This window comes from Sebastes fasciatus, chromosome 15 (assembly GCF_043250625.1).
Source record: "Sebastes fasciatus isolate fSebFas1 chromosome 15, fSebFas1.pri, whole genome shotgun sequence".
NCBI classification, from domain to species: domain Eukaryota; kingdom Metazoa; phylum Chordata; class Actinopteri; order Perciformes; family Sebastidae; genus Sebastes; species Sebastes fasciatus.
The window spans coordinates 10772280-10799848 of NC_133809.1; the positions used below are offsets into that span (position 1 = coordinate 10772280).

A 27569-nucleotide genomic window follows, 5' to 3' on the forward strand; every position below is an offset into this window, starting at 1 on the left:
TTTCATTCTGTCTCTGCCACTTTTGTTCCTCTCTTTCCTGTGTGCCTTTTCCCTCTCCTTAATGGTGTCCTTCTTTCACCTGGAGTCAGTCTACGTTGACCACCGCTTCTCTTCCCGCCCTGTGATTGGCCGCTGTGTTATTTTGGGAGCGCTGAATAACAGTTGTTGCTGTGTGGAGGGCAGAGCAACCCAATGAGAGGTGCTGATTGGAGCACAGCAGGAGGGGGGTGGAGGAGGGCGGGGCGAGGTGGGGTAGGGTGTGGAGTGGAGGGTGGGGGGGGGGCATTTGTTGGCACACCGAGTGTTAACGGTATCGTTACCCTCCAACCCCCCCTTCCACCCCCCCTGGCAGAGCTAGGTGTGAGGGAGACCTAAATCTGTCCACCCCTCTGTACTATGGCATCCCGCTAACAGACTCACTGTCGCCACAGTGTAAATGGACCTGCATGTGGGTGTGTGTGGGTGTGTGTGATGGCATGCATATGTGTGTGTGTGATGGTGTTTGTTTGTGTGTGTATGTGTGTGCATCCGAGCTTTCTTACATGCCCAGATGTTCAGATATGTGTGTGCATTCACACATGTGTTCATATGTGCATACAGGTGTATCCATATGAATCCCATTTGAATGAATGTGACCAAGCGTGCGTGTGTGTGTGTCTGTTAGTTGGCCTGATTGTAAGTTGACCCAGCTACTGTGGGTCACAGCTGAGTTTGGGAATAGCTCTCTGACACCCAATACTGACTCTGGCACTCTGGGAATTATGCTAATATTCCTCAGAGCCAACCCCGCCTCCTGCCTCAGTTGCACATTAAACTGCCAATCAAACTATAAACAAGGCCCCCACCCCCCTCACACACACACACCAAGTATGACAATGCCCTTGCACTCTCATACACAACCACTTTACACACTCCACCTTGGCGATTTGAAGTTTCCCTTGGCATTGTCATGGCTTTGATAGGAAGCTCTGCTAAGCCCTTGGGGATGACACCGGCCTCAGGCGGTACCATCCTCATCTGTGTGTTTATTGTTGATTCTGCTGCTGACAGACTAATACAGGGCTTTCTGCACCTGTCAGAGCCGACCCATTAATCTCCATGGATACAAGGAAGCCAGCTGATATAAATCAGAGGCAAGGCCACAACAGTCAGACCCGGAACGGGGAGACGTGGCAGCGGTGATGCTGAGAGTAGAGCAGTCGACTAAATCTGTTAGTGCTACTTGAGGTCAATGGCCTTCCAGTAGCAGTTGGTCTGTCTTTTCTCTTCCCTTCTCTCTCTGTTTTTGGCGAATATAAGACAAGATATGAGATCACATTTCCCCTTCGCCTAAATCTGACCTGTATGTTTTTATTTCAGTGACGGGTTGTTCCAGGACAGCCAACGGCGACATGATTTACAGACACACGTAGACTCTTGGCTGTATCCGGAGCTGCCATTCTGATGGCTTAATTAACTCGCCGCTGATTTGAGCGTTTTTGCCAACTGCTGTGGACATGTTGCTAGGCTAGAACAGTGCTGGTCGGTTACGGCTCGGGTTAGGGCGTGCTGGAGAGGAAATTGGTGAGAAAATGGTATATTAAAATAAATAAAATGTATATTTTTTGGTTGTAACTGCTAACATGTCCATTGCCAAACTGAGTGCTGTCTTTCAGTGGAATTCATTTTCCTTTGTAGCATCGATGCAACAACACACTGTGTGAGTAAATGGACTAGCCGTGTTTCCGTTCACATATTTTTTTGCTTGTCTTTGTCTCCGGACAGCATGAAACATGGCCAATACTAGCTGACATGAAATAACAATTAAAACTTCCCCAATTGAAACAAATTCTTGAAGAACTCTCTCCATTGTTCTCTCGTAGATGGTTAGATGGCCAAGACAACTTGTGTTTACTAGTGGATTACAGACATGCATACCCTGTAGCGCCAACTTCTGACCAAACTACGCTGTCGCTGATTTAATTCACTTCAAACCAGTTGAGGGAAACCTGCCATAAGTTTGCTTAAGGGTCCCAATGTTGTAATGTTGTTTTAATTATAAAGTAGGTTTAAGCGCTGTATAAATGCTGTGAAAGTATTGAAACGCTCAAACCATGGAAAAATACACGCAGCCTGTATTCAGAAACTGTGCCTTAAAACGAGCCGTTTTTGTAACATTACAGCATGTAAACATGTTCTAGCAGAAACACAAACTACAAGTACGATCCTGAAAATGAGCATGATATGGGACCTTTAAAAAATTGAATGGAAACACGGCTAAAATCTCCGAGTAAGACTGCAACACACTTACTTTGCTCAAGTCCTGTTGAGCCCCATAAAAACTCACATGTGCGATTACACACAAGAGACACACAAGGTTAAATAGGAAATCTGAACCTGTGCTGTTTAAGCTGCGTGGTCAGAGATGGTTTACAATTTACTTAATAAAAGTGTAATTAGTTTATTGAGAAACCTGTGTTTCATGGCTGTACAGTTCTTTTATTTTGTCATCTGAAAATAACAGTTCAACAGTCCTCCTCTGTGAGTCACAGCGTTCATTAAAGTGTTGAGGAGGTGAATCCCACTCAAGGGCAATTCAGCATATTTCAGCTCGTAGCTGACGTAGACATGAGCGTTCCTCTTTATGACTATTCCTGCCCATATTTTTTAGCCAGCTGAGAAAAGGAATTGTTGACCTTTTTAGAAAGAAAGCTGCTACGTTTTGGCACAAAGAGGCTTTAAATAAGGATAGCAGGAGTGATAAAGAAAAGCGTGGAGATAGAAAGGAAATAACAGGAAGACAGGAATGAATGAATGAATGTGTGAGACCAGCGGGAGGGAGAAGTTTTTCTTGTCATTTGAGAAGTTGTAACTTATAGAGAAAAGAGGAATTCATAGGGAGTCATAGAAGAAGAGGAACAGATGTAGAAAATGAGCGGAGATGAGAAAGAGACTCGTGGTGCTGGGGGAGGGGATGGAGTTAGTGAGGGGGGGTTAGCAGCGTACAGTTGTTGACTTTGGGTCGGCCGAGGATGACATCATTCCTCGGCTGCTTCCACAGGAAATAAGGTCACAGTGGGAACCTTGGCCAAGCGAAGAAAGACGCCTGTTTCAAGGTGCACAAGCACACAAATGAATGCATTCATTTACACACACACACACACACACACAATGCACGACCAGACGGGGGCCTGTGTTGCTATGTGTGCGAAGACTTTTCCAATACAGTTCCTTCTACCCAAGGTTAGCCTGGACAATGAAATATTCACCACCCCAGCCCTTTGATGCACACACACACACACACACACGCACACACACACACACACACACACACACACACACACACACACACACACACACACACACACACACACACACACACACACACACTCAGAAACGGTGGAGTTCATTAACTTTACTTGGCTGGGAGATATTCGCACACACATAGCACTTTTAAGCAAGTGACATCATGATTAACCACTCCCAGTGCAGGCTGGGATACATTCCAACTGCTGTCCCCAGTGCACACTTTCACAGATGCTCACACACACGAACACACACACACACACACACACACACGAACACACACACACACACATATGCAAGCCTGACCTTTTTTTTTTTTTTTAATACAAGTTACTTTTTTCATCTGAAATGTTTTTAGCTCAGTGGGAGGCATCGCTGCGTAAGCCTTTGGGCCTCCCCTCTGTGTCGCCATGGAAACCACCACAACATGTTAGGCTCGCTGATGGGACTCCCCTTCCTCAGAATATCAGTTGTGCAATCGGATTGGCCGGTGGAGGGGGCTCCCCCGCAGAATCGTGGCACCAGGGGAGATCAGATGGAGACTGGATGTGTTTTAGGTTTATTTTTGAATACTGACTGTGTTGATGTGGGTGTGGCCGGCTTTGTGTACGTGTCTGTTTCCATGTGAAATAGTTTGCCAGTGTTCCAGAACATTATGACTCGGTGGAGGCTTGGGTGTCACCTGCCCCCCCACCCACCCATTTCCCTCCCAGTTTAACCTCTCCCTTTGAACTCACCCTTCACCCAGCTCCACCCAAACTGGGCCAAGGGTCTGCCTGTGTTCTAAATTGTAATGCACAAAAAAGTTTTCTAGAACAAGTACAACCTCTTGTAGAGTGTCACTAATGACAAATCTGCACTTTTTTAAAAGCTTTTGTTAAAGGTGTTTGTATATCCATCATCGTAACAACCTGTTTAACACACAAGGACTACCGACTGGGGTCCCCAAGAATAAACTACTGTAAGAAACAACCATCATATCAAAATGTTAACTTATTTCTTCTCTAAACATTATAAGACATCTGTTTTATACAGATAATGTAATAGAGTGCTTCAGGGATGACGTTTTTTTTGTAGGCCAACCAGGAAGTTAGCATCGCTCTGGTTCCCTCGACAAAAAAACAATGGGATTTTTCCATTGAGTTTTGGATTATTGCATAAAATAAGCTCTGTTCCAAACACACGTTTATGATACTGACAGCAAGATAATCTTCACAAATGACAAGAAGACATGAAGACATGAACGTTTTTATGATTTTTGAAGTGTGAATGCAATCGCCAGAAGTAAAAAGCTAACATTAGGCTAAATTAACTACACCACGGTCGCATGAGCGCGAGTATACACAACGAGGCTGTAAGGCCAGACGAGTCGGCGTGATGACGTTTAGTAGTCTCATTTAGCTACTTGTTAGCCACCGCCTTTTTTAAGAAACATAAAGGCTTAAAAATTCACGAGTGCGGTATTTACTGACGTATTTTATGTCATAAAACAAAACATTAAAATCTCTTCAGCTTCTGTTAACCGCACAGACCTTATTTCAGGCATCTAACTAAAAAACATTGACTTCCAGACGAGGGAACCGGAAGTGATAAAATGCTAACTCATTTCAGGGTTTTAGGACTCATTCCTGTAGCACTCTATTAGTTATGTAATTAATATAATTAATCATTATTTTAGGAAAGTTACAGTTGATTTGCATATTGAGTTAAACAAAAATAGATATAGCACATGAGGAGATCTGTGTCCGTCTCCTTCAAAATGACTGACAGCGTGCCCCTCCCCCTCCTGATAGTGTGTCATACTTTAAATTAGGACCCATGCAAACATTTTATCCATCTATTCTATTTTAGTTATTAACACTGCATTGGCTGCAATTAGGTGCGTTTGACTGGTGTCAAGTCATTAGGTGCAAATTGCTTGACAAAGTCATGAAAAGTTGCAATGCTAGAATACAGCACCTGTGAGATATGACAGAAAAAGTAGACCTCTGGGGTCTGTGCGGAGGGTTAAGAATGATATTTGAAGCTGTGGTTCCCACTACATGATCCATAAGCATATGGTTTTCATCATTCAAACCTCTCACTCTGTCAGCCAAGGTGATAGCAGGAATTTTGGCCTTGAATAAGATGAGATGAAGGAGCTGAAGCCGAGCGGATCAAAGACAAGCAGAAACCAGCGTCTCCTGTCAGATCCAGGCTCACCTGTGAGGCTCCAGTGTTGGACAGATTAGACATGGTAACCAGCAGAGAGCTGCTACCCTCTAGCGACGCTCAGACCCTACTGTACCGCAGGGAACTGTGTTGGCTTGCAGGCCAACCTCACTTCTGTTTATTGATATGAAGAGGATCTATAGCTCCATCTACAGGCTGATCTGTGAACTAACACTAGTTTGTCAGGATCTAAATCACAATCAGGTTTATTTCCCAAAGACAGTTTTCACATGTTCTTCTATTTCTCAAGCTACTTTCAATGCTTATTATTTCTTCTTATTTTTAGTGAAGTAGAGGCATGAAAAACCTGTCCTGTGTTGAAACAATAACACAATCTGCCATTATTGTGACATTATCATGAAGTAACTGTTGGGAGGAAAGGGTGGTGCAAGGTAAAGCACTATTCTGGGTCAAAGACAAGTGTTTCTAGAGGCTATTGTCTTATGTTGTATGCAGTGATGGAATGTACATTTACAAGTGCTGTACTTAAGTACAAATTCAAGGTATTTATACTTGAGTATTTCAATTTCTACTACTTTATACTTCTACTCCACTACATCTCAGAGGTAAATATTGTACTTTTTACCGCTCTAAATTTATCTGACAGTTTTAATTACTTTTCAGATTACACTTTTTCATCCCCTTCCTTTCCAGTGGAAATCACATATCTCCAGATGTGTTGATGTTGAAGGTTCGTGATGAACTGAAGGATGAAGTGTTTCTTTATGTGTTGAGAAAATTCTCCTAAACTAAATAAACTATTTAAAATCCCTCTTGAATCAGCTGGGAAATGCATCGTCACAAAGCTGAAAGCAGGGCGGTTTTTCTGACAACATGAAAAGTTGACTTTTTTGAGATAATGTGGTTCTCACAGGACAGCGAAGCTACAAACATGATGATCTTATAGAATATGATGCATTGCTGTAGAATAAACTAAGTAATATAAAGCAGTTAAAACATCTACAGCACTTAAATGCAACATACACATAAATGCAGCAGTAATATTAATTAATATTAATCCAGAAACATCATATAAAATAGTAAAACACTGACGGGAACATTTAATTTCTCTATCAATACTTTTACTTTCAGTACTTTAAGTACATTTCGCTGATAATACTTGCATGCTTTTACTCAAATAGGGTTTTGAATGCAGTACTTTTACTTCTGAATACTCCTTGCTTGAATTATATAGATTGCTGGGAAAATACTCCTCAAGGTGCATGGGCAAAGGTATGTTAAGGTGGTGTGTTTGGTGCATGGTCTGTAGGGTATAGGATCATTACTTATGCAACATACTTTTTAGCATTCCTTGTGTGCAGGTTCTTCTTGCACATTCTTCACTGCTATCTGACCGTCTCCCTCTTACATTTGTTATTAATATCGCAGGGCTGCAGCAAAATGTGGCTGCCTTGTGCAGCGGCTACTTCTATATGCTGACACATTTCTCCCTCCTCACATTCCTGTCTATCTTTACTCTTCCGTCTGAAAAAGACAGGAAACAGGAACTGCTCTGCTCTGCCATTGGCTGTGTGAAGTCTCTTCCTGCACAGCAGTGACAGCTCTCTCTCGCTGCAGCTCCAGGCTGAGGCTCATCACTATTGCTGATGTAGGATTAGCTCACTTACTCTATATCTTAAGATAGCCATGGGAAGGTAATGCAAAACCTGCCCTGATAGCCATGTGTATAAATATGAAAAGCCAAGCTGGCCAACAAAGGCCAGGAGTTTGTTGTTATTAAAGATTACTTGTTGACAGGCTGCTGTTCCTGCAGAGGGAGGTGGTTCACTGGGCCGTTGTTCTGGTGGGCAACCCTCGCAGATATAGGCAGTGAAGTAAAAATCGATTTTTTTCATAGCATGATGAGGCCTTTCATACAGTGATTATTGAGGCAGCTCTGTTGGCTTAATATTTCAGAATACATTTATTTTTTATGTCTTCGTGAGATGCAGTTATTCAGAATGACATACTGGGAGAGTGGGGTAGAGACTGGCAGGCCGATATTGTCAGCCGATATCGGGTTGTTACAGTTATATTGTGTTGGCAAATATGCAAAAAGAAATGGCAAAGAAATAAACAGTAGAAGTGTTTTTACTGGCAGGATTTGTATGTAATTTCCATGCTCAGTTAAATTTGTATATAGCTTTATGTGTTTTCTATATAGTCATTGTTTGAGAAAGTAAAATTCAAATGATGTTTACTGTACTATTGTGTTATATTTACTGGTATTTAAATGGGGGAAAGCTCTCTAAAGCTCACTTTTTAACACATATCTCTTTTTAATCCATGCAGAAATCAACAATAGTTTTACAGCGGGTTATGTACCGGACTATTTCTAGGCTAACGGCTGCTGGCTGTAGCCTCATCCAACTCTCTGCCAGACAATAAAAAAGTATTTCCCAAAATGTTGAACTATTCCTTTAAGTCCCTGTATGAAGTATGACACAGCAGTTAATTTAGTGAAAATACATAAATACATTGTCGCGACTACTATCAATCAAAAGCAGCTAAGAGGCCAAGTAGGCTTTTAACTGTGACTCGTTCAAATGAATCCATACGTCCAGATGCGTTTATGCTGTTTATTAAAATGAAAAGAATTACAAGCAATAAATTAACTGGAATAACTAAAGTAGGAAAGTAGACTCTTTGTCTGAAGAGAACAAGTGAATAGGTAAATAAAGAGAAACCACACCCCTGTGCCAATTACTGGAAGTAACGGGTGCAGCCTAAATGAATAATAATAAACAACACAGGCTAAATACACATTTTGGCACCTACATACATATGGTCCACAGAAGTAAAAGTAAAACGGGTAAAATGAATAATATCAACAGTTATATAGCAATACATATACATAACTGTTCAGAAATTGTTGCAGAAAAACTAAACCATGAGTCACAACAATGTTTTTTTTGTAAATAGAGATACTGTAATAGCTACTGAGTCACTGACTATAGTGTGTAATATTTGCTTAGTCACAGATCTGACAAGTTGGTGGATGAAAACAGAAGATGCTGCAGAATTGTTCTCGTAGTTGTTGCTACTAGCAACAGACTGTTCAACTCAAACCAACTGGCGGTGGCAGTCGGAGTATCTTTATGTGTGTTCATGTTATGTAAAAATAAGAATGTCACCGGATGACAGTTTTAGTGTTTTCATAGAGGGCCGTCGGCTGCTGTGGTGCTTGAGCTTGTGACATGTTTATTACAGGTGGACAGCCTCTCTTCCTCCTCTCAGACAGCTACAGCAGCTGTGTCTTTAACTGTTCCCATGTTGTCCTCCTCTGATTCGGATGTGAGGTAGACCGTGTCGAGCACTGATTCACTTCATCTATCACGGAGGCAGCACTTGAACTCGGTTCATTCTCCGCTGTTTAGAGAGGAGGTTCCCAAGGCAACTTTGTGTGTGTGTGTATGCGTGTGTGTGTGTGTGTGTCCTTCTTGAGAGGAAGTGAGACTGGGAATAAAGAATAGAGCTGCGATGTGAACTGCGTTTCCTGCTGTTGGCACGGTAACCCTGGGAGCATTCCACCCGCCACTCAATCCAGGGAAAGGGTTATCGCCATGGAGATGGCATTTGGCAGGCCCCGGTCTAAAGTGAGTGTGTGTTTAATCACAGAGATGGGGAGGGGGAGTCGCCTCTTTCAATGGTATCACGTTCAAGTAAAAACTTTCACTGCAAGTATTAAAAATAACATTACCTACAAATATAAGGCTGACATACATAACAACATGCATTTGCCAATTCAGTAATATTAAAAAAGAAATATATACTTAGTGGAAAAACAAATAAAATATTTCTGAATAATTGAATTTTTAAATTTAGCAAAAAGCATATTTTCAAAGCATTTTTTAAATGTAGTTATAAATCACATTACAAATTTAATAGAAAGTTTTTAAATTGGAAAATTAAACAATAAATGACAGTGATAGGTTTAATGTGATTGAACAGTCCATTTAAATACCTGATCATAACTCTACAAAGTTATCAGCAAAATCTCCTAAATTGCAAGCCAACCTAATGCTTGTGCGTGTGTGTTGTCACATGTGCACATGTGAAGTCTGCCCGGTGCCTGAAGCAGAAATAAACATGAAATCGGTGGCTATATTTACACAGATAATTTTACACACAGCAGACAGCCAATTTCAACGAACAGGTGTGTGTGTGTGTTGAGGAAGTTGTTATGTTCACACTATTCAACTTCTCTGAAGGACTGGAAGAAGCGGTTCCTGTTCACTGAATCCATCGAGGCATACGTGCAAACCCACACACACAAATGATTTGCATGACTCGTTAGACACTTTTAAGAGGGCATGTGTGCACGTCCCGTGTGTGTGTAACAGTTGGACGAAGGCGACAGTTGTTGTGGGACAACTGATCCTCTGCTTTGGTCCCTTCGCTCTTCCCATCATGCATGTATTTGATCAACGCCATGAAGGCTGCTGACTCACCTGTTCCTGTAGCAGTGGGGTTGGATTAGGTCTGTGTGGTGGACGGAGGAAAGCACTTGCAGACATAACACTCAACACACACTCACATACACCTGTTGCTCAGCTTCTAACCCCCGAATAAACTCCCATCAGCCCTTTCTGCCCTCTCTTCCTCATCCCTCTCACCCTCTCTGCCTGCCTCTTCTCTCCCGACGCGAGCATCTTCAAGGAATACATTCATTTTTGGGGGGAATTTACATGTGGCTCAACTTTCCAGTTAAAATATAAGAACAATGGCATCAAAATCATCCATGTGTCTGAATCATCCATTGGTCTGTGTGTTAAAATCAACCTTTTTGAGTCGCACCCCCTAGAATAAATCAGGTTGGTGCTTGCTTGTTTCGGTTTGTATAGTTTGAACAACTAGCACCGTGGGGATTTTTAATGCGTTTTGTGACTTCTTCTCTCTCCCTGACCCACTCGAAATCAGAAACTCATGTTCACACACGCTTTGACTCTCGCAAACACACTTAATAAAATCTATTCTGTGGCAAATTGTATCACTGGTGCAGGCGCCCTTAATGTAAAAACTATCCCCCAGTCTGTTATTTTATTTATTTTATATATCTGGCGACCACCAAAAATTATCTTGCGACCCCCTTGTGGGTCCCAACCCCCAGGTTGTATTAAAAGACTGTATTAAAAGATCTGGTAATTTGGATCAGGGCCATTACCTTAATGTTTAATCTGTCTGAACAGTAGGGAAATAAGTAAAAGGGCTGCACATTTGACTTTAAAAAGTTTTTTTTCTATCATGTGGCTTGTAGTTTTGGCTACTTGGGGGTAGAAGAGCAAGCTCTAAACTCAACATTGACATATTATTACCCTGGAAAGTAGTTAAAGCAAAAATAACCTACTTTATATACACATCCAGCAGACACAGAGCAACATTTGGAGTCGTGTTTCTGGTCACCTGATGAATTCCAATGTTCACTCTCCTTTTTTAGCTCTGTTTTTGGTCTCCACCAACCCCTGAGAGAAATATGTGACTCTTTAGCTGCTAAACTCCTCACTATGTTCACCAGCTAGTCACAAACTAACTGACTAACTAACTAACTAACTAACTGTGTCTGTGTTCCTTTTGGTTATGGATAGGTAACACATTTGGATGCCCACAGAATTGACCCACTCATCACTGCTGACCTTATGTGTCCCTCCCATTGGGAACAGTTTGTCCCACAAGTTGCCTTCATGTCACCTGAGTAGCTACTGTCCCACATACTGTAGTGGGACATCTAAGAATCTTTAATGAGTTGGGTTACCACACGCCATTCTCGCAGTCATCACATAGATAAATAAATTAGCCATTTTATTCATTTTGCTGGTTTAACACTCAGTATTCATACACAGAGACTGGTTTTAGGACCAAGCGGAGACTTTTTGAGAGGGCAGAGTTACACCGACTGTCAGTCAGAGAGGAAAAGAGCACACAGCTGCTCAATGGCATCTGTCCTGGCTCCCTTTACACACACACACACACACACACACTTCCATGTACACACGTATCTCTTTATACAGAGATTTATGATATCACAAGTGCATCGCTGATGAGGCGTTGCAGAGAAAGCGGTGGGAACTAGAGAGAGAGAGGGAAAGACAGGGAGGAGTGAGGGATTCAACATGACATGCAAGACTGGCGAGATGGCGCTCCTCAGATCGTGCTCATTTGTTGATAGACACGAGATAGTGATTGTATAATGTTTCCCCCTGCAGCACTGAGGTGAGAATTGGCCAGAAAGGAGACAATGTGTGTGTGTGTGTGTGTCAGTGTGAGTGTGTGGGATCGGTATGTGACCTTGGCTCCAGTACAGAGTCCAGTTGTTCCAAAGAATTCACTGGGCCAGGCGTGCAGGGAGCTGAGAGGAGTTACCCTAAAAACCCCAAGGTGACTCACTGATTTCTCTGGAAAATGTCAGGACGCATTCTACATGTCTGTAGCGTGAGAGAGTTGTTGCTCATCTGTTATTAGCACACAATGTTGTCTATGATGCCGGGACATTAACAGTTGGAGTGATGAGATGCTGAAATGGGTCAAAAGGACAGCAAGGACAGGGGACTCCAGGGGATGAAACACCATTGAAATGTAGTAGGAAAGCTTGAGTAGAAACAAATAACAAGAGTATATTTAGGATGTAGAAAAATACACACTGGAACAGCAGGAAAGTAACGTGTTGCTGGTTTCGGAAAATATCATATTTTTTGTTTTTTTGAAGGTTTTTGAACCCCTTAAAGGAACAGTGTGTAACATTTAGGAGCATCTATTGGCAGAAATGGAATATAATATTAATTTATTTTATTTAAGTATGTTTTCTTTAGTGTATAATCACCTGACAATAAGAATTGTTGTTACCTTAGAATGATCCGTTATATCTACATATGGCGTGGGTCCTCTTCTCGGTACCAGCCTCCATGTTTCTATGTAGCCCAGAATGAACAAACCAAACACTGGCTCCAGATAGGGCCGTTCACGTTTCACGTTAGGCTACCGTACCGCTTGGCACACAGGAGAAATTTAAGTTGGTTACAATCTGCAACCGTACCCCCTTACCATTTAGATGTCACCAGATCTCACACACTGCACCTTTTAAAGGGCACATATCGTGCTCATTTCCAGATTCATACTTGTATTCTAGGTTTATACTAGAACATATTTACAGGCTTTAATGTTAAAAAAAACTAATTATTTTTTCTCATACTGTCTGTCTGAATATACCTGTATTCACCCTCTGTCTGAAACGCTCCGTTTTAGCGCCTGTCTCTTTAAGCCCCCCTCCTGAAAAAGTCCAGTCTGCTCTGATTGGCATGCGAGAAAAATATGGTGCACCTTTGCAAAGGTAGTTCTCAAGCTGTTGGCGGTATATTCTGATGAGTCTACATGTGACATAGGACGGGGAGTTTGGGGGTTGGTAGGCACTCCACTGAAAAAGTTAGCTTTTCATGATATGTCCCCTTTAAGTTCTTAGTCCACTTCATGACTCCAGGTGTGAAAATAGTTCCTGAAAAGTTTTCATCCAACAGCAGTGTTTATATATATCCTTCTGTTTCATAAGTTACTACATGTTTACTCATGGAGCTCAGTATAGCACTAGAGGGCACTTGACTCTCCATCTTTGCTGCTCTGAAACACAACCATAGTGGAATCTGTGTTTACTGCGCCAACAGATTCTGAGAAATTGACGGTTTCCTTTTCTTTGACAGTCAGCGGGCCAGCATTGATATACTGTACACAGTACAATACGTGTAAACAGTTATATGGCATGCATTTGATGTGTTATCTTTGTCTTGGAAGGAGTTTAGCTTTGACAAGTTTAAAATAGGACACGCCTTTCTGTCCTCAGGGATCCCCTCTTGCATTGTCTGGCTTTAGATTGGGGTTGCTGGGCTCTGATCTGGCATAGCTGGGAGAAAGGGAAGATGGAGGATGTTGTATTAGCAATGTATACATTTAATTATGTATACTCATATATTAAAGCTACTATGAGGAACGTTTTGTGTTGATTATGGAGATCCATGTGGAAAAAAGCAGTAGTGTTTCCGAGCACCAGAGTCCCTTTAGAAAACCTCTCGTTTTGCTGCAGCAGGGTTTGACAGTCTGCCCTGCGCAGTCCTGGTTCTGGTTCTCCCGTACTTCACTTCCCTCCAGCAGGCCCAGCAATACGGCCTGGGTGTCCAGCGACGTGGTGTCATTGTTTACTCCCAGTAGGGATCGCCAGGCGCGGAGCCCTCCACCTCCCGCTGGAGCTCCGACTGTAGGTCTAAGGTGGTGCTGGAGTCTGAGCTGAAGGAGTTTATGGTTTAACCTGTTTGATTTCATCTGATTTCGCCAGAATCGGACCCAGTGGCACCGATTAAGAATAACTATATAGAAATAGCCAATCTTCTCGCTGATGGTCTTGTTTGCTTATGTAGGCCATGTAGAGGCATCAGTAATAAATTGAGACAATTTCATAACCAGTTAAAAGTGCCTCATAGTGACTTTAATTAGCTATTACCATATTTGCTAAATTCACCAAGAGTGTACCAAAGGCTTGCTTTATTTATAAGAATTGGACCTCAACTACTGCAGGTAGTCTTTTGCACCTACGTACCAAAAGCATCAGGAGAGAAACCTAAATCCTGCCACTGCCTTTAGAGTCTTTTAGCAGGTGTCAATCAAAAGTAGAGCTAAAATGATTAGGTGAATAATTGATTAGTCAAATGACAGAAAATGAATTGCCAACATTTTGACGATCAAATATCTGGTCCCTGGTTTTCCAACTTTTCAAATATGAAGATGTATATGATTGTAAACTAAACATCTTCTGGTATTGGACTGCAGATCTCATACGATTAGTCGATTAATCAATTAGAAGAATAATCAGCAACTATTTTGGACAAAACAAGCCATTTGAGGACATCCCCTTGCGATGTCCTCAAATGGACCTTTACTGTAACAATAATAATTGTTTGTTTCAGCTCTAATCAAGAGTGACTCACACATGTTAAAATATTTTAGCAAAAGGAAATTAAATTTCCTTTTGCAAGCCCAGCTGAGTTACTGAATGTCAACAGATATAACAGGTGCTTTGCCTGCTGATTCATCACTCCCTCCGAAATTACCTCTATGAATATATTTTGGCGTACTGGTCCTAGCCGCTCGCTGATCTAAGCCTCCTGTCTGCAGCGAAATTATTTCAATCAGACACACTTTGACTTGTAACTTCCCAACGGCTAACTTTAGCCTAAGGAGGGACTGAGGAGGGCTCAGATCCTGCAAAACACTACACACAGATATGCAACATGGCTGAACCCCTTGCCCCCCCACCCTAGTGCTCAGGACAGCCGGTGTGCTGTGTGTGTGTGTTGCCAGACCCTGGCATAGCTCATGTTTCTCAGTGCAGTTTGTCAGAGCCCAGCTTGGAGCGGCAGGCACCAGTGAGACTACACCAAACACATGCATCCTGAGCTGACAGGGGGACATCAGAGGCTTTCTACCCAGGAGAGAAGCTGCTGTTTGGGGCTGCGGTTGGTCATAAAACAGCCCAGTGCCATGGTCCTGCCTCCCGGCCTACACAGCAGCACTGGAGATACACTGCTGGATTACTGCGTTACAGGACACCGTTTTGGGAGTCAGTACATGCGAGTGGAGTGATTGTCAAAAGGCCTGAAGTCACACACATGCTTTCCTGAGTTTTTTTTTTTGGTTAGTGGATATCTGAGCTGTTAAGTGGACTTTCTTTGCTACAGTCCACTTGATTTCCTCTCAGCGGTTGTTTAGTTGTCGGGCAAGCTGGTCCGCTTGTAGTAGCCGTGTCAGTAGCCGCACCGGTGGCCGTGTCTGGTGGGGGGTTACGCATCTCGTCCCCCACCATGATGATCAAGGAGACGTCGTTACGCCGGGACCCTGACCTGAGGGGGGAGCTGGCCTTTCTGGCCAGGGGGTGTGACTTTGTCCTCCCCTCACGCTTCAAGAAGAGACTCAAATCCTTCCAGCAGCAGCAGCAGCAGCAGCAGCAGCAGCAGCAGCAGCAGGTCAGTCGGTGCAATGAGCAGGATGGACGTGGACGATGGACCTGCAAGTCTGGACGTGCAACTCATGAGAAATCTACTCAAATCCTAATTATCTCTAAACTCTTATCACAGATGTTCATATATTCTACACACATACAGTAGATTGGTGTTGTTGCTTTCATACACACAGAGTGACATGCCAGAGACCATTCTGAGGCAGATCCCAGCAGGTTATTAATAGGGCAGGAGGTGCAGGAATAGAGTGATAGAATGAACTCTGTGAAGGAGAGTGGGAGGGAGGGAGGACTGCTACAGCTGTCCTGCTCAGTACACACACAGTATGGAGGCCCCTCACACCAGCCGTCAGGGAGCTCCTGCTCCAACACACTGACTAGTTTTGATTTGTGAATTAAATTATAGTTTCATTTCACTTTGTGAAAGCTGTAACGTTTCATCACCCTTGAACTACAGCGAATGGGTCTTGTATCAGACATCTCACCTCGTCATTGCTAGTAGTGGACATTGTTGTCTTGCAGTGGTGGAATGTAACTAAGTACATTCACTCAAGTACTGTACTCAAGTACATTTTTGACATACTTGTACTTTACTTCCATTCTCTGTCACTTTATACTTCTACTTTACTACATTTCACAGGGGAACGTTGTACTTTTTACTCCAATACATTTATTTGACATCATAAGTGATAAAAAAAGAATTATATAATACTCTGAAAGGACTTTTTACTTTTGATACTTGAAGTATATTTATGATAATAATTCTGCACTTTTACTTAAGTAAGATTTTGATTTCAGGATTTTTAGAGTACTTTTAGACTGTTTTATTTCTACTTTTACTAAAATAAATAAGTACTTCTTCCACCTCTGTTGTTTTGTGAATTAGATAATGGAGTGTGTTAGTAATAAAATAGCTTTTCCTGAGGATAGGTCACTATGTATGGGTGCATTTTCTTATCTTATCTTATGGGTGTATTTTTTGTTACATGAAGGAAGTCTTGTGTTTGGTATCAAATAGAGATGGCTGACTGGAACTCACTGAAGCATTTGTCCTCTTTCCTGCTCACCATTTGATAATTCTTCACAATGTAAGATAAATTGTACTATTATTTTCTCATGCACTCATTACTGCATACTACCCAGAAGGCCCTTCTTGTAATTCATAATGTTTTAAAGTTTTAAAGCTGAAAGGGTTTAATCAAACCATCATAAATACAGCAGAACTGTTGCCGTGAGTGTTGTTTATTTTCCCTTATTAGTTAGTTAAGGTTCCAGAGATCAGGATAAATTAAGTTAAGTCTTAACTGCCACACTCTTGTGCCACCTGGAGCTTTTCATGCCAAGTGCTGACTATAAAACAAGTCTCTCATTGTTCGTACATATTTTTTTATGATTCACTGGGAGTTTCCACCACATCCCACCCTTGCATGGATTCTTTATCCTCATAAAGTGAAGTCGTGTTTTGTCTCCGGTTTTGGAAAAAGTACATAATTTTTTTCACTTGGTTACTTCCCATAGATATGAATATGGATTTATGGAAAGGAGGTCATTTACACATTTGGATCATGCAGCAATATGGCTCAAAGAGTGCTGTCAGTTGAAATGCAATGCAAGAGTGTAGCTCTGATTTGGAACAATAAGCCACATCATGCATACTTAGACTGTGGTGTTTCAGTCATTAGCATGCTGTCTATGTAAGATGTTGCAGGAGTTATTATTATTTTTTCTTCCTTTTAAGATTTTCTTTAAAAAACGTATGAAAAAATATCTAAAATGAACAATAAATAGCAGGTGTAAAGTTCCCACCACCCTGCTTGTCTATTTCCACACCTGATCGGCCTTCTCTCTTTTCAGGTCCAGTCCAAACCGGAGAAGAAACCAGGCACACCTCCACCAGCCCCGACCCTGACCTCAACCACACCTACACCAACCCCCACGCCCACCCCCACACCCACGCCGCGCTCACCCAGTCCTCCTCCGGCTCCAGTGATAGTCACCCCTCCTCCGCCGGCCATCAACATTCCCAGGTTCTACTACCCCCGTGGGCTCCCTGCCATGGGCCCGGTCACCAACCACGACGCCGCCATCGCTGCTATCGAGGCGGCCTTCACCGAGTTTGAGGAGGAGAAGGCGGACATATATGAAATGGGCAAGATCGCAAAGGTCAGGAGGCTTCTTTTTTATTTTATTTTTTTAATGTAATGTATTGGAAGTAACAAATGTAAATGATTGCCCCTACATATTTTGGTATTTTAGAATAAATACAGTAAATAGATAAAGAATAAAAAACAAAATAAATACAAAAAAAAATAAAATGAATAAGATTAAAAACAATAAATCAAAATAAAATAATAAATAGTACACATTGACAGTAATAATAATTATAGGATGAATCCCAAACTACAGATGAATAGGCTGATAAACTTTACATCAAATACTCAATGCTTCAAACAAGATGTCTTCAGTTATCTCGTAAGTACTAAGCTCAGTGACATCAAGTACAAAGCACCGTGTACAAATGGACAAATTGAACTGTTAGTAGTCATTTCTGTTTACATAACTTTATGATGTCATCAATTTTAGCTAATGGAGAGAAATAAATCTCATGTGCCATGAGTCTATTAGTCTGCAGAAATACACTACGTCAGTCGGTCAAAATAAGATAAGAGGGGCTGCCAGGTATAGTAAAGGTCAGCAGTTTAACAACAGACAGTACAGTGCTCGTAATTCTAGAAACACCTTTTACTTCTACTTTTAAGTATGATAAAAGCATAAAAGATGAAAAGATCATCATAAGCATTTACTGGCAGTAATATGGAGATTAACATAAATGTTTCCATGTTTCACCTTGAAGCTACCGCACTGATTTATTCCATGGAAGCATTTTCTTTTCTTAAAATAAGATAAGATAAGATCATCCTTATTAGTCCCACAGCGGGGAAATTGGCAGAATTACAACAGCAAAGGGGATGGTGCCAACAAGAGGCATCAGTAAAAAAAGAAAACAGGATATGATAGATAAGTAAACTGTAAAAAAACAAGATGTAACATATAAAAAATATAATAGTAGACACACTGAATGAATGGTTTGGTTGACATTATTCTTCAGAAGTCATTGCACACACATTGGCCTGGTTGATGCAGGGCTGTTTTTATGCTGCCACTCCTTGCTAAGCAGTGTGATCACTGATTCTAGGAAACAAACACGTTGGTCAAGTACAGTACACAATAGTTTTTCATGGTAAGCTAATGGTGTCTTTCCGTCCAGGCATGCGGGTGTCCACTCTACTGGAAAGCCCCCATGTTCTACTCGGCAGGCGGTGAGAGGACGGGCTTTGTCTCTGTTCACTCCTTCATTGCAACCTGGAGGAAGTAAGACACACCATCATGTTCATCTAGAGTCTTAAAAATGTGATATCATATCTGTCATCAGGTTATTTTTAAACGTCTCCTCTCCTGCAGGTTGTTGCACAGCTGCCACGATGATTCGTCGAGGTTCATCTCCCTGTTGGCCAAACCCAGCTGTAACTACCTGGAGCAGGAGGACTTAATCCCTCTACTGCAGGTGCATGTCTTAATCAACACAAACATTTATAGTCTCTGTGCTGTCTTCTGTATTCAACACAAACTTTTCTGAATTATGATTTATTCTGTTATTTATTTTTATATTTATATTTATTTATTCTGTTTGTCTGATTAGGACATTGTGGATACGCATCCTGGGCTCACATTTCTGAAGGATGCACCGGAGTTCCACTCCCGCTACATAACAACGGTAAACGGCATTAAAAATGATATCAGCTGTGCATTTTATGTGATGTTATGATACATGTGTATTTTAGTGTAACAATAGGACTACTATCATTTAGTCTCAAACTTTTATTAGTCTGCTGAGATGGATATAATGGAGCCACATTTTCTGATCTATTATCCAAGTATAATTAAAAAATGCATATATTTGACAGCTTTAGTAACTTGTAGCTTTACAGATATTACAGATATTACATATTGTTCATACAAAACATTTGATGAAGTCATAAAATATCATGTATTAGAACTATTATAGATTAAACTGTCCCAAAATAAGATTACATTTTTAACGGACTTTTACTTGTAATGATGTATTTTTACATTGTGGTAAAAGATCTGAGTACTTCCTCCAGCATTGCTCTGTGCAGAGCATGAAATAGTCCAAACCATCAGTATTAAATATCAGTGACTTCTCAGAATTCATTCCTCCTACATTGTCAGCGAAACTGCTTCTGTGCACATCCAGTAACTTTAGCAGCAGACCGTGTGTGTGTGTTGATCGGGACAGCTGCAACACGTGCTTTAGCAGTCGAGGGTTTGCTGCGTACAGTAGAAGTGCAGAGATGCAGAGAAGTCTGAAGCGTCATGGGAACGTCACGGAAACACTGGTGCCCCCCACAGAGGCCCCGACCCTCCACATGCCCATATTAAGACACTTCCTTCAGTTTAGGCCAGCTGACCCGCTACTGTATGAGGCATTAGTAGCACTGGGAGGTCTGTGTACCAGGAAATGGGTGCTAATCCGCTCTTTAATAAGCCTAAGTGTTCTGTTTCAGGGACAGGGAGCTCCGACCCCCTTGTTTCCACTGTATGCTAAAGACCTGTCTTACTCATATTATGAATGAGGACACAAATATAGGTTGTAGATGAAACGTTGGTGGGTAGGTCTTCCTCATGGAAAGATGAGGAATATGTTTATTAAATCTGGATGACACGGCTTGGAAAGATCCCATATGAGTTTCATGCTATTTTCATAGACTGAAAGCAGAGTCCAACCAGCCTGACAGCTCCTGTCACAGCGTCAGACCTTTCGTTCTGGATCCCTTTTTAGACTCCCGTCAGCCAAAACTAACAGAAATAAACACGTTTCATAGCCTCAGCCATCTCTCAACTATTCAAATTATCTTAAAATTTAACTTTTTAACTTGTTTTTAAATCCTTTTGACTTATGTAGGTTTTGCTTTTGATTTCTGTTTTGTAATTATATGATGTGTTCTTGTTCTTTGTGCTTCAAAACACATGTTTTGTGTTTCACTGCTGCTTAACAGGGGTGTAAGAAAATATCGATATACAGTACATGAGAATCACAATATTATATTTTGTGATACTGTATTGATGAAAACAATATAGGCAAATATCAAATATCATTCTTTACTTCATTATTATGGAGCTCTTACATGCAATCCTGTAATGACTAAATCTATAACTTGCCATACCTTAAACACCTAAATAGAGCTGCAATAATTAGTCGACTAATCAATTAGTCAATCAACAGAAAAATAATCGGCAACTATTTTGATCAATTAATCGTTAAAGTAATTTATTCCATGCAAAAATGACAGAAATTGCCTTTTTCATCCTCTCAAATATGAAGGTTTCCTGGATTTCTCTGTTTTATATCATATTAAACTGATTATCTTTGGGGTTTGGACTGATACAATAAGACATTTAAAGATATCACCTTGGACTTTGAGAAACATTCACTATTTTCTGAAAATGTATACACCAGACAATTAATCAATTAATCTAGACAATAATCAGCGGATTAATCGATAATGAAAATAATCCTTAGTTGCTGCCCGACACCTAAATACTTTATGGATTAAGTGTCTACATTATGATAATCATTTGCTTGCTCTCACCGTAAATGTTGATTTTGTCTTTTGTGGTGCTGCTTTATAAAAAAAGAATTCACAATTCTATTTCATTTCATTTTAATCAGTACCATTTGAATCATACTCTGTTTTCCCAGGTGATCCAGCGGATATTCTACGTGGTGAACCGTTCGTGGACGGGTCGTATGACCATGATGGAGCTGCGTAGGAGCAACTTCCTGCAGACCTTGGCCCTGCTGGAGGAGGAGGACGACATCAACCAGATCACTGACTACTTCTCCTACGAACACTTCTACGTCATCTACTGCAAGTTCTGGGAGCTGGACACTGACCATGACCTCTACATTGACCCCAAAGACCTGGCGAGATACAACGACCATGGTGAGAACAACTCGAATAGGGCAGAGGGTTTATTTTCCCCTTATGAAATACGTCCCTAGCGGACACATGGGGGTTTCTGTAAGGTCGACATCGACCTCTATCCTAGATATGCTGTACAGATTGTAAAGCCCCTTGAGGCATATTTTTGATTTATGATATTGGGCTACAGTATGTAAATAAATAAAAAAATGTGTTGGTCCCATTGTATTTAATATGGATTGGACGCCAGTAAAGAATCAGAAACAGATGTGGTTGGATTTGGCACATTCATTTGCTTATTTTCCATTTGTTGGGCCCCCGCTAGCTAGAGAAGAAAACAACAGCTGTTTGTCCTGGGCTCAACACGTTCATGCTGTCTGATGTGAAATGCATTACATTGTTAACAGCATTATATACGACCACTTAGCCAAATTTTAATTCACTTACTCAGTACTTACGCAAGTGACTGCTCTGCATGCACAAACAGTACCCAGTGTCTTTGGAACAAAATCACGTTTGCTTATTTTTCCTCCTTCTCTCCTCTGACAGCATCCTCAAACAGAATCATTGAAAGATTGTTTTCAGGGGCCGTTACGCGGTAAGTGGAAACACGCACATGAACAAACACAGAGGAGCTGATTGCTTCACCATGATGGCAGTATTGGATGTGAACGACGCTGTCGTTCTTGTTTCCAGGGGTAACGCTGTGCAGAGGGAAGGCAGGATGAGCTACGCTGAGTTCGTCTGGTTCCTCATGTCTGAAGAAGACAAGAAAAATCCCACCAGGTGATCTATTTCTTCTCTCTGCATGTGTCTCATGAATATATTACATCCCAGCCAGATGTCACTTTTATTTTCCAAATGCACTTCTTCCATCATTTACAAGTGGTGTGTAACTCTGTATGCATGTGTTGTCTCTCTCTCCAGTTTAGAGTACTGGTTCCGCTGCATGGACGTGGATGGCGATGGCGTCCTGTCCATGTTTGAGTTGGAGTATTTCTACGAGGAACAGTGTGAGAGGATGGAAAGGATGGGCATCGAACCGCTGCCCTTCCAGGATCTGCTCTGTCAGATGCTCGACCTGGTCAAACCTGAGAGTTCAGGTCAGTGCCAGCACTAGCTGCTGTTTTTCTCCCTTTTTATAATCATGTTATCTTTTATTTATTTTTATTGGAAAGCCGCACCCTGCCATTGATATCTGAACTTTACACGTGCATCTATATGTGTGTATGTTGTTTTCTTCCAGGTAAGATAACCCTGGGTGATTTGAAGCGCTGCCGGATGGCTCACATATTCTTGGACACCTTCTTCAACCTGGAGAAATACCTGGACCACGAACAGAGAGACCCATTTGCTGTGCAAAAGGTGGGAATTTACATCTATGTAATATTTAGCCATATTGCAGGAGCTGTCAGTTTAAAGGGGAATACAGGGATTCCTTGTTGCAATAGAGGGAAGGAAAAACAAATCTATCAAAATTCAGAAAATTGTGCATGTGTGAATTTTTTTCACGGTTTGTTTTTGACGCATCAATATGTTTGTAATGATTGTCAGCGAAACTCCATGAAGCGAGGAGGCCGGGGTGGTGTGTGGGTCAAAGAAACACCGGACTTTTGGCCAGGAGACCGCTGTTTGTCTCTAGCGTGAAACTAAAAGTCAACATTCACTTATTTTAATCATGATGTTTTTTTTAGTAAACCTAAATTTTGTTGTGCTTCGTTTCAATTTCAGTCATTTTTAAGCCAAACCATGATGTTTGTTTCACTAAACTTAACCAAGTAGTTTTGTGGTGATTTTTGTTTTGTTTTGTTTCAATTTACAACGTTAACCACACATTTAAAACTGTTTTAAAGAGTGACCGTAATCGAGAAAATACGTTTCCCACAAAACATAATTGAGAATGCAAATGAAAATATGAAAAATGACACTTTCACTTGTTACTTGTTATATGTTACTTGTTTTACCTGACATTTCTCACCTCAAAAGTGTTTGCAAAGCAGACATAAGAAAATATATAAACACATATACATATAACATTTCCAGATGAAAATATATTGGGTTCCTTCCCCAAATGCCATACTTTGCAGGCATCAATTGCTGGTACCAAACAGAACTAGTATTTGTATAGTTTTAAAACCACTTCTCTTTTTTATTTTGTAAAAATGTATTACATTCTCTCTCTCTCCTGTAAAATACTGATATGTGGCGTTCATGTGTCGTTCCAGGACATTGACAGTGAAGGTCCAGAGCCATCTGATTGGGATAAATATGCCTCAGAGGAGTATGAGATACTGGTAGCAGAGGAGACTGCAAATGAACAGCTACATGAAGGGTACGACACACTCACACTTACATACATGCCTATGTGCATTTCCAAGTATTGAAATACAATCATTCTCAGTTTGCTGCAGTGTTTTCCATGCATTTAAAGAAGACACCCCTTTTTAGATCAGCTTGATAGACAACACAATGAAAGTTGTACTATGTGTGTTGTGTTCTCAGGTCCTTTGACGACGACTATGAATCCGAGGAGCTTCAAGTATCCGGAGAGATTGGGAATAAAATGGAAAATCTGGTCATATCAGACCTGTCAGCGTAAAACTCCTTCCCTGGAATTCCTGGGCCTTTCTTTCTGGAAAACTAACAGGAACACAGTGATAGAAGGTGCCCTTGGATGGATGCATCAAAAAATACATGGACGTAAAGACGGAGAGAGAAAACGCTTTTGGCATCTGTTTCTCGATGACTCTGGAGTCTCCTCAGAACGGACTCGGACGTTTTTTCGTTTTTTTTTGCGTGTGTGTGTGTGACCGTAAAACCAGTACTGTTCTGTGTCTGGTGCAATAACGGATCTGTAGACGTACAGAAAACTATTTCACTGCCTCCAGCTCTTCGCTCCATCCAAGAGAACAAAGCCTACGATGGGGGTGGGGGGAGACGTGTGTGATAAGCTCTAAAAGGAATCAAAACTGTAAAATAATGTAATTATGAATTCTATACAGACAATCCTGCCAGAAGACAATCATCTAAAGGTAGACAGACAGGTAGACTGTCAGTTACACAAACAGATAATTATAGTGATAGGCACTGAAAACCTGCAGTCATCTGCTCAATAATGATACATACAGACAGACACTGCCATCAGAAACATGCTGCCTGTGCAGCGTGTCACTGTGTTCCTTGTAAAGGAAGCTGTTAAACCTCTGGCCTCTTCAGGGAGGAATCATGTAACAGTTTGGGTTGATTGTAACAGCACCTCTCTGTGGCCAGTCTGTGCTACTGCATGTCATCACTGTTGTGCACGGTGCGTAATGTGCTGGCCAACTTCTCCTAGAGGGAGTTCAGTTCACTGCACACACAACCTGAGCTGCTCTATTATTAGTGCGGCGTTATCAGCTCTCCACCTCTGGACTCCCTTTGCAGTCTTTTTTTAAAAAGTCTCTGACTACATATAGACTGAAAGGTACCACTTCATTGTGTTAATTCTCAATCAGGTCACAGTTAGACACGTGCACATAAAATGATGCAAACATTATCAAACTCTCTGGTAGAGTTGCCCACACATTTCCACCTGTAACATGTTTGTAATAACGCAATAGATATGCATAAGAACTGTGAGTTGTCCAGTGTGTCTCATGCAATAACCCAGCACATCCCACTGTGTGTTTTCTCACATCCTTGTTGATTGTGTACAGTACCTGGTAATTACTTTTATCTGCTTTTGAAATTTATGCCAAAAATTGTCATTTTTCTGCTTAAACATCTCATTGTCATACACCGAAATGTCCATTCTCCCTGTACCACACATACAGTACCAAGCACACCACTAAGGATGCCTCTTAAAGGGCCAGTTCACCCAAATTATGTAAACATATATTCTCACGTCTCTAGTGGTGTCTAGCCTGCAGATAGTTTTGGTTTTATTTGCAGAAGTTTTGTGAAATCTGTCTCTGAGATTTTTGCCTCAACCACATTACAATGGAAATGAATGGAATTTGTGGCACTTAAAGAGGACTTACTTGCTTTTGTGCTTTTCCCCTTTCGTTTAGTGAGTTAAAAAAATGTCTATTACAAAGTCCACACTAAAGGGAGTTACTCTCCCCGCCAGAAACACTGCTCCTAAACTGCCTGAAAGTCCCGCCTTTTCTTCAGTAACGTGGTGATGTCACCAAGTGACACATTTGCATTATACCTGCCTAGCGGCTAGTTTGGCACGTCATCAAACAAAGCTAGTTAGAGCGGAGCTGCAGCGGAGTCTGAAGAGTTTGGTTCGGTTGACAAATCACAACAGAGTGCTGCATCACAGCCGATATGAGAAAAATAAACCGTTTTTTGAACATTAAAGCATGTAAACATGTTCTAGCAGAAACCCAAAATACAAGTATGCACCTGAAAATGAGCATAATAGGTCCTCTTTGACATGAAAATGTTTTCATTGGAGCTACCTACAGTAACGTGGACATGTGTTACTGTAAGTTGTCCATACTTGTCTTAAAATCAGAAATCTCAGAGACGGATACATTAGGATCCAAACTTTTTACATAGACGGAGACACTAAGTGAGATTTTGCCTTTAAATTTGAATGAACTGCCCCTTTAACTCCCAATATTTACTGTGCTGCCCTCACAGGGACAGACGCATGTGTGTACACTGCCCTTACTGTAATAGCTAGGAGCGTGTGTTTGCTTAGAAAATTACTGATAGAGGGGTGTGTTTTAGGAGCGTGTGTGATGTGTAGCTCTCAGTTTCGGGCTGTTTATACGTCATAGTTGTTGCCATGGGGATGGTGTTCCCGGGGTCAGTGTGTGTGTGTGCTTGTATAACTCTTTTTAATTAGGAATGGGACAGCTTTTGTCCTCAATGGCTTCAAATTCACTGGCATATACCTCCTTTACTGGCACTTCCTGTACACAGACACACACAGATTACACTCAAACACACCACACTATAGTTGCTATTGAAAGGGAGAACGAGCTAGTGGATGCTGTAAGTTTCCCCCCTCTGCTCTATAGCCATTGTAAATGTGCCTGACTGTGTATTAAAACTATATTATTATAATAATAACGAATGATAAGCCATTATAGATATAACGGCTCAGATTTCTGATGTATTTTGATGGTTTGTATTGCTGTGCCACTGTGTGGCTCGGGATAGGGGGGTAAATTATGTTAGACGTGTGTGTACGTTTGTGTGTTCGACGCGCGGCGGATTTCATCAGCAGAAGAGGAGTGGGGGATCCTGTGGAGGACTGATCTGACAATCACAAAAAAAATATGAGAAGCCTCTGAGGGCTGATGTTTCACCGCTGTGGTCACACACACACACACTCGCACACTCCCAAGGAGACCCGCTCATCCAGACAGTGTTTAAGAAGAACTGTTGAAGGCAACGGGGCGTCTCCGATTGTGTCCTGGTACTCGCACATGCGGCATCAGGCTAGGACAGAAGAAGCCATGCAAGACTTTTATTTTGAAATTACATCTCTACTTTGAGAGGTAGACACAAGACTTTTATTTTGATGTATTTCCTCTGTGCAGAGGAGACTTGAGTCGGCTGAGAAGTGTTCAAATCCCGATGGTTATTGTATTGGCATGGTTTTCTTTCTGTCAATCATTTTTCTTTCTTTCGCTCTTTCTTTTACTTTAATTTCTTTCTTTCTTTATCTCTTTCTTTGACTTTCTTTCTCTTCTTTTTCTTCTCTTCTTTGCCCTGTCCCCTGTTATTTGTTGCTTTTGTCTGAAGTTTAAATAAAGATGTTTCAAGAATATTAATTTTCCTCGAATATTCTTTACGGTTACACCCCCCCCCCCTATCCCCCCAGACACGCAAACATCTTTCTCACACACTCGTTCGTCATCATACCCTCCTTGTGTACACACACTGTGTACCGTACAGTAAGTGTGTTTGTCTGCACCGGTGCTCAGTAGAGTGTACTTTACAGCCTTTTGAACTGCTGAGTGCCCTGTCTGACCTTTTTTTACCTGAAGGCAGATTTCCTTTCAGACATTTCTACTTTTTCTTTCCATGTGTTTTTAATAAGCATTAAGCAAAACTTCAAACTGTTCTTTAACCAA

General features: G+C 41.4%; 1 protein-coding gene across 10 annotated transcripts in view; it reads left to right on the forward strand.

The window, feature by feature from the left end:
• The window catches only part of ppp2r3a (protein phosphatase 2, regulatory subunit B'', alpha), a 73183-nt gene extending 45921 nt beyond the window's left edge, over positions 1-27262 (forward strand). For 6 of the 10 annotated variants that reach the window (XM_074661449.1, XM_074661450.1, XM_074661448.1 and 3 more), the window contains 11 exons: positions 17345-17653; positions 18759-18862; positions 18953-19055; positions 19191-19265; positions 21273-21516; positions 22045-22093; positions 22192-22281; positions 22423-22598; positions 22742-22860; positions 23721-23827; positions 23998-27262. In XM_074661449.1, coding sequence (XP_074517550.1) covers positions 17345-17653; positions 18759-18862; positions 18953-19055; positions 19191-19265; positions 21273-21516; positions 22045-22093; positions 22192-22281; positions 22423-22598; positions 22742-22860; positions 23721-23827; positions 23998-24094 — 1473 coding nt within the window. In that variant the 3' untranslated portion in view covers positions 24095-27262. Of the gene's footprint in view, positions 1-5871; positions 6063-11580; positions 11707-14857; positions 15463-17339; positions 17654-18758; positions 18863-18952; positions 19056-19190; positions 19266-21272; positions 21517-22044; positions 22094-22191; positions 22282-22422; positions 22599-22741; positions 22861-23720; positions 23828-23997 lie in introns of those variants that run through there. The other 4 variants (XM_074661456.1, XM_074661455.1, XM_074661457.1 and 1 more) reach the window with 4 other exon arrangements.
• Positions 27263-27569: the final 307 nt, after the last annotated feature.